General features: G+C 47.4%; 1 protein-coding gene across 2 annotated transcripts in view; it reads left to right on the top strand.

The window, feature by feature from the left end:
- The first annotated feature begins 276 nt into the window (after window positions 1-276).
- LRP8 (LDL receptor related protein 8) overlaps window positions 277-7,801 on the top strand; it is a 200,977-nt gene continuing 193,452 nt past the window's right edge. For both annotated transcript variants that reach the window (XM_081195384.1, XM_081195382.1), the window contains exons 1-2: window positions 277-465; window positions 1,356-1,475. In XM_081195384.1, coding sequence (XP_081051510.1) covers window positions 396-465; window positions 1,356-1,475 — 190 coding nt within the window. In that variant the 5' untranslated portion in view covers window positions 277-395. The remainder of the gene's footprint in view (window positions 466-1,355; window positions 1,476-7,801) is intronic.

The following is a 7,801-nucleotide window of genomic DNA, read 5'->3' as shown; positions in this document are numbered from 1 at the left end:
AGGAATGCTGCCGGAAGCGAGCAAGATGAAAGAGTGATTGGTGGAAACCGCCAGCAGCTGCCGCCTCGCGCACCCCACTGCTGGCTCCGAAGGCTTCCCAGCCCTAGAGGGGCGAGAGGGTGCCTTGGAGGCGGACTGGCTGTAGGGCTGCCCCGCTTGCTTGCCTGCCTGCCTGCCGGCCGCCCACGTGGTGCCGCCTGCCGGGCGGGCGGGCCTGCCCAGGTCTGGCTGGCTCGCTCGCTGAAATCCCGCCCAGTCGGGAGCGTCACTGGCTCGGGCTGAAATGCACACACGCGGGAGGAGGAAGCAGCCGCCCGCAGTTCGCGCTCGGCTGGCGAAGGCTGCATGCGAGAGGCAGCCGCGCAGGGGCCCATAGCCGCCGAGGAGGGGACGCCATGTGCCGGCCAGCTCTCACCAGGCTGCTGCTCTTCCACCTGCTGCTCGTCAAGATGCACATCGCCAAAGGTGGGTGGGCGGCGCGGGCGGCGTAGCCGAGAGAGCGGGCGAGCGCCAGGCGCGCGCTGACTGCCCCCAAACTCCTGGCCGACCCTCGGCGTGGCGGGGGAGACCCCGAGGCCACCCGGGAGGTGCATGTGCGCTCAAAGGGGCAAGGCGCACGGAGCCACGGATATCCCGGTGCAAACTGCTCCAAGGGGATAATCGCTTTAAGCCAAAGCCGGGGGGGGGGGAGGACGACACCTCTCACCTGGGGACACCTTTTCCAGAGGACATCCTTCCTATTTAGCTGTGGTCCGATCAGCCTCGTTGCAATTTGCCATCGGTCGTTACCGCCTCCCCCCCCCCCCCACAACTGGGCTAATACAATGTGCCTTCAGGAATTGGGCTGAGGAAAGGTGCCATATCTGCACCTTTGGCTCTCATCGCCCCCCCCCCCAAATCTCTTTTTGAAACATTGCCGGGGGGGGGGTTGAGGCTTATGTTTTAGGAAGAAACAGCGGCGGCTCCCGCACCTTCTCCCACTTGGCTTGGAATGACCCTTTGTTGTTGTTGTTGCTGCTGCTGCTGTTGTCATCCCGCCTGAGCCATGCCTGCCTTCTGTCCCCGAGCGCGATCCGTGCCGCCTCCCCAAAATGGGCACGCGCCGGGTGGGGGGGGCGGAGGAGCATTGTTTCCCGGCGGAGATGCTTCCTTGTATGCAGATGGGGCTTTGTGCGCTTTTCTGCGCCTTCTCGCGGAGAACGTGGCCTAGAACGCTCCGGGCTTGCTTGCCGTTTTGCAAGCGGGCTGTGGAAGGGATGGCTGGGGGACCGGAAGGCAGGATGGAGGGAGGGAGGGGGTGACCCCCCTCCACCCACCACCCCTCTAAATTCCGGGTGTCCCTTTGCCGCTTGCAGGCTCCGCCAAGGAGTGCGAAGAGGACCAGTTCCAGTGCCGGAATGAGCGGTGCATCCCATCCATTTGGAAATGCGACGAGGATGACGATTGCTCAGATAATAGTGACGAGGCAGATTGCCGTGAGTATCAGGCGTGGGGAGGCGATCAGCCCTCTTTCAAATCCTCTCTTGCGAGCGGGAAGACAGCTGGCTGGGGGGGGGGAGGTGTGGGGGGGGCAATCTGCTCCTGTTCTGCCGGGATGTCTGCAGGGTGGGAGGTGGGAGATGAAGGCGCGACCCCGCTCGGTTTCGCCTGCCCTGGTCTCCCCCGATGGGCAGAATGGCGAGGGCATTGCTCTGCGTGCATCTCCCGAGAGACGTGTGTCATCAGCGGATTGACCCCGGTTGCAGGAAGGGAGTGGATTTCAGTTTATATCCTAGGTGAGACGTGGGCGTTTGTGTTCGAAAGGATTACATGCAGTTCTGTGGCTCCCAGCCTGGAGCGAAGCCGCGCAGGGCTTCATGGTTCCGTCTTAAGAAGCTCAGAATATCAGTTGGCTCGCTTCGCTTTGGCAAAAATGGTCCCGTGCGGGAGAAATCCCGTTTCAAAGTTTCGTGGCACTGTGTAAGATTACACCCTCTTTCAGTTTATGAATGAAATTGCCTCTTGTGCCGGCGACTTTTTGATTGGCTGCCGGGTAAACGCCAGATAGGTCACATGGTACCGGATCCCTTCTAGGAGTGGCGCTGTGTGTGTGTGTGTGTGTGTGTGTGTGGAAGAGTTCTGGACACACATTGAACCAGCCTCACCTTCGCTCTGCCCCTGGAAGGCCACACCTCCCTGTCATTGGTTTAGGCTGAGAGGACATGGTGGTGTGTGGAGGCAGCCTGACAATCTAAATTTATGCACCCAAAGCCGTTTAGTATTGCATGGTCATGATGAATCCTTTAGGGCAAGGGATGATTAAGCTCTTTAACAGCAAGTGCCAATGCAGGTGATGATTCATTCTAGTAGTTTCAGAAATACAGAGCTTTCTCTTAGTGTGCGACAACTTTCTGAACTCTGCTGGGGAAATGGCTTTAATTGTTTTATTTGTTTTTGGTATTACTATTTTTTTAATATATCAGTTACTTCCCCAATTGCTCAACCTACCTTCAGGCTTATCTTGCGTTCCAGGAAACAAAATTTTAAAGTTGTTTTATGCAAGCAGTTATATATTATTGTGATCTGGAGTGAACATTATTGTCTGTGAACTGCATTTCTGGCATTTTATGTGTTCATCATCCTAAGTAAACCTTTTCTCAGGTTGGGTTTTTAAAAACAGCAGTATGTTTATTGTGTGCAGAAAAATGGATAGTTAAATTGCATGACTAGCTGTCCAGGTAAAACATGATCAGACTCTGGGCAGGTAATGCTATAAGTTCTTTAATAAAATTTTAGAAATTTATTGTGCATCTGGGGCTTCAAAAAGAAAGAATGTTGCCTTCTTCCTTTTATACACATCTGGTGAAGCAGCAGCAAACCAGAAATTTGAGGCACCTCCACACCATCCTATTTAAAGCAGATGTCTTTACCCAGAAAATCCTGGGAATTGTAGTTTGCTCCCCACAGAGCTACAATTCCCAGCACCCTTAACAAACGACAGTTCCCAGGATTATTTGAGGCAAGCCACATGCTTTAAATGGATGGTGTGACCTCAGAGTAGTCCAAAAGTGCTCCCTTCTCTCCATCTTTGTAAAAATCCAGTGGTTTGTTTGGTAAGTTAGGCTGAAAGTTAGTGATTGGCTCATGGTCGCCCAGTGAACATCATGGCTTAGTTGGGGTTTTGAACTCTGCTCTCCCCAGACCTAGTCAGGCGCTTTTAGCTTATACTGCACTGCATTGTCAGCATGTACATGTGTCAGAGTGCTTTACTGAGTAAATATGCTATGTAAGCTTGATGAGCTATTGATTCATGCTGACTATTATGAATGGCAAAGGAGCATGAGATTAATGACAGATGAAGGAGAACATTATGCCTTTTGTGTTGAAGTCCTGCTTAATCTTCTGAGCAGTGGTAAAGTTTCCTATTTGATGGTGGAGCTAAAATACTAAATGTGTGTGCCCGAAGACTCATGTTCTAGTTGTTTAGGGAAATTGCTATTGAATGAATGAATGCTGCATTTGTAATTTATGAAGTCCTCAGTGCTGTTTCCATGAATCGTAATTGCTTATTCTGTGGAATAAGTTGATAGCAGGCACTGGGGAAATGGTTACTTGTGCTACTTATGCCATGCTTTTGCTTTGGTTATCTCTTATTGCTGAATAATTTCACAATCTTTATCCCTGGCTAATGTTCAAGGCTTAGTTTTTGCAAAGAGAAGATGAGGTGGTACGCCTGTGTCAAGATGTTTATTTAATTTCTATACCACTTAATATATTTATACCTCTGAATGGTGTACAAAAAGCTGGAGCAACAACAGACAACTTAAACAAAATGTTACAAAAATACATTGTTATATATAAAAATGTTACATTAATACAAACTTACTTGTATATAGAAATCAATATTGGTTCATTTTCCTTCTGACACTGCTTCTCAGCCCTGGCTCCTCACCCAGGGTCGAAACAAACTCTCACCTTACCCACAAAAATCTCACGGGAAGAGTTACTGTAAAAGTTACCATCACCCTAGTCTCTCACTGTGACTGGTACTTCCTCAGTCTGCCCACAGCTATGTCCCATTCAGCTGCACTCTCCACACCCAGTTCCAGGGGTTCAAAGGATGGGGAAATGACCGCCCTCTGCTCATAGCTCTTTCTTTGCTGTCTGTCCTCTCCTCTTCCAGCTGTTTTTTGCAGGTTGCTTTGGAAGTTCTTGGAGGGAGGGACCCCAGCAGGGAGAAGAGGGGCAAAGCCCCATTGTGCAAGTGGAAGTCCTTGTGCAGGGTTTCTGTTGAGGGGGCTGGTTGGGGGACTCTTGCCTTCGATCTTTTGTAGTTTAAGCTTTGATGATTTGCAGTTAGATGTACAGTCGTACCTTGGAAGTCAACCAGAATCCGTTCTGGAAGTCCGTTTGACTCCCAAAACGTTTGGAAACCAAAGTGTGGCTTCTGATTGGCTGCAGGAAGCTCCTGCAGCCAATTGGAAGCCCCATTGGATGTTCAGGTTCTAAAGAACATTTGCAAACCAGAACATTCACTTCCGGGTTTGCGGCGTTCGGGAGCTAAAACGTTTGATCGCAAGGCGTTTGACAACCAAGGTACGACTGTATTCACTCTTGCTTCCTTTCCCCTATTAAAAGTTCTCTTTTTTCTTCTTCACCTCCTCTGCTCTTTTTAAATGCATCTTCTCAATATGTGGTTGCAACATCTGATTAATGTAACTTGTTGTTTTGTGGCTGTATTGTTTGGAAGCCTGTTGTCAGGAAGAATATAACATGAGTGGTGACCAGATTGCTTTCTGGGTCTAGGACAGCATTTCCCAGACTCGGGTCTTCAGCTGTTTCTTGGACTGCAACTTCCATCATCCCTGATCATTGATCCTACTAGCCAGGGATGATGGGAGTTGTAGTCCAACAAATAGCTGGAGACCCAAGTTTGGGAAACCCTGGTCTAGGAGGATCAGAACTGGAACAAAGCTTCCAGATCTACACAGACACTTTCTATTTTTTGCTTCCTCCTCTTTTTTATTATTAAGTTCAGCAAGCAGGTAAAAGTTAATTGGCATCTCCGTAATAAACTGTAAATTGCTAAGGAGAAGGTAATTCTCACCCCCAAGCGGCTTCAAAACGTATACTGTTTAGGGGCAAGCCGTAAGTGAGCATTTTCACCCTAAATTTTAACTGCTTTAAAAAACATGAAATGTTTATTTTTGTTCAGGCTGTTACTTCTGCAAATAATCGGCTTATAAAACAAATTAGGCCTTGTAGGCGTAATGGTCTAAATACCTCCCAATTTCAAAAAGAATGTGGTATATTTGCAATGGCAATAATGAGCAAATTATGCTGTATCTTGCTCTGGGGAGGGGGGAAAGTGGTGTGGGGAGTTGGTGGTACTTGCTGTGCTTTTGGAAAGCATCCTGCTTTGAACAGGCTCTTGGTGTTCCTGCACTCCTCCTTCCTGGCTGTCCCGTTGCTTGTCTTACGTCAAAGGCATGCTAGATTTAAGGGAGTCCGTTCATCAGCCAACCACAAGAAGGTGTTTCTTGGCATATTTTGTCATATCCCTGCCTGACCTGTGGTAAGAGCCTGACCTGTGGTAAGAGCCTGAGGTCTGCGGTTTGGGTTATAAAGACACTGCTGGATTTGCATCGGCTGTTGGGGTGTATTGCAGAAGAATACATTATTGAAGTAGGGAAGGGTGATCTCATGATGGGAAGAATTCTTTTGTGGAATTTTGGTAGCTTTAACGCGGGCTTCCTCAACCTTGGCCCTCCAGATGTTTTGAGACTACAATTCCCATCATCCCTGACCACTGGTCCTGCTAGCTAGGGATCATGGGAGTTGTAGGCCAAAAACATCTGGAGGGCCGAGATTGAGGAAGCCTGCTTTAACGGAACTGTTATGTACTGAGTTGAATAGGATCTGTAATGCAGCAGTCTAATTGGTCCTAGAACAATGCAGCAGTATGATTTGTCCGCAGGAGCCACCCAATCCAGCTCCAGGTGGAAGTGAATCCACAACCTGATTGGCCTACAGGAGAATCCCGGAATTAGCCAATCACGTGCGGCCCATTGTGTAAACAATGTATATAAAGCAGATATTTTGGGGGAACTTCCATTCCTCCTCACCACTATGAGCTGAATAAAGAGCATGAAATCCACTCTTGACTCCTAGTATATTTCAGGAACATAAATACTTTGTGCATTCCTGCAAAATTCATTGGGAATGGGATGGTACATCCTTGTTTTTGGCCACTAGTCTTTCTTGCAGCTAAATACTGCTGGGAACATTTCTCTCCCTCTTCTCCCTTTTGAATAGGGTGGGGAGAATTTGATAAGAAGGCAAAAACAAAACAGATAAGCATGCATATTTGTCTGTTTGTAGCAGTATTTCGTTACAAAATCATACACAATGAGGGTTCCCACCACAATAAGAAAAGCAACAGCTAGTCAAAGAACTTCATAAAAATGTATTTTAAATTCTCAGTTGCAATGCCCCATACAGACCATGAATAACCATGCCAATTACAGTACTAAGGAATATCAGTAAGACTCCATTCTGACCAGATGTCTTCTTTATCAAGTTTGTATAACAAAGTCCTATTTCCTGGGCAGGTTTGAAGTTGTAAGCAGCACTGCCACAACTTCATACAACACAGCACAAGTTTCACTAAAAAGTCCAGGTCTTCTATTTTCATAAGCTGAGATGTTTATGATATAAGATTCAGTGTCCATGGGCAAAAGCTGGTTGTAGACAAAGTATTCTTGCTGTGGAATGCATAGTATTTTATACATTTGAGTTGCAGAGATGAATAGGCTAGATTGGGGGAGTTGGGCTAATTATTTCAACAAAAATGAGTCACTTGGTGAACATTCTTCCTTCAGCACACCTTGGAGCTGTGAAAAGGATGTGATAAAAGTACCCAGAGCAAATTGCTTTCAATGGGGCTGCAAATGTTTCTAAGAGTCAGAGACATAAAACAGTGGAACAGTCTCTGAAGCAGTTCTGGAGCAAAGGCATAGTTAAATGTAGATCTCTGAATAATACCTTCTGGATTCTGTTCTGATACCTTAGTTCTGGCCTAGTTGGCCAGGTAAAATTTGCTAGCATTTCTACCCTGCATAATAGTTGGACTGCTTGTGAAGAATCCCAGGAATGGCACAAGTAGAAAGAGGAGGTCGTGGCATTTTATCATATCAATCTTCTTTGGGATAACTGGGGTGGATTTTGCTCTTGGCTGGAGTTTGTATTAGCAAGATAATTGCTGTGTCTTGGTTTTGGGGACGCACAGACTTTTCCCCTTAGTTTTTAAGACGGAAAAACTGTGTCCTATGGTGCGAAAAATACGGTACTTGGATGCCTTCTCTCTGGGCTGCGTTCTGGGTTGTTAAAAGTGCTGAATGTATTGGTGTCGGTGCAGATGGGCCTTTGACAATTTAGTGATGGAGACAGTTTTGAGCAAGAGGCACTGCTAATGCCAGATACTGTATTTCTCTTTGATTGGAGGCTTAGTGTTGTACATCTGATTTGGCCAAATTAAAAGAGTATAAGACAAGTCCTGTTGGATTAAATCAGCCTGCCCCAATCTTCTGCCCTCCAGATGTTTTTGGACTACAACTAGCTGATTAGAGGGGGAAGGCTGGATTAGACCAAACTCTATCCAGTCCATAATTCTGTTCTAAGCAGTGGTCCTTTAGCTTCTAGGATGCTTAGAAGTTGCTAGTAAAGGCAACAGCCCTTTCAGGTTTGTTCTCACCATCTGGTATTCACCAGTATGCGGTTCTTCTATGGACATTCTCTTGCCCAGAACTTCATCCCTCTGTTT

The sequence above is a fragment of the Podarcis bocagei genome (assembly GCF_964188305.1).
Source record: "Podarcis bocagei genome assembly, chromosome: 5".
In the NCBI taxonomy this organism is placed as follows: domain Eukaryota; kingdom Metazoa; phylum Chordata; class Lepidosauria; order Squamata; family Lacertidae; genus Podarcis; species Podarcis bocagei.
This window is presented reverse-complemented; position numbering and strand designations above follow the sequence as displayed.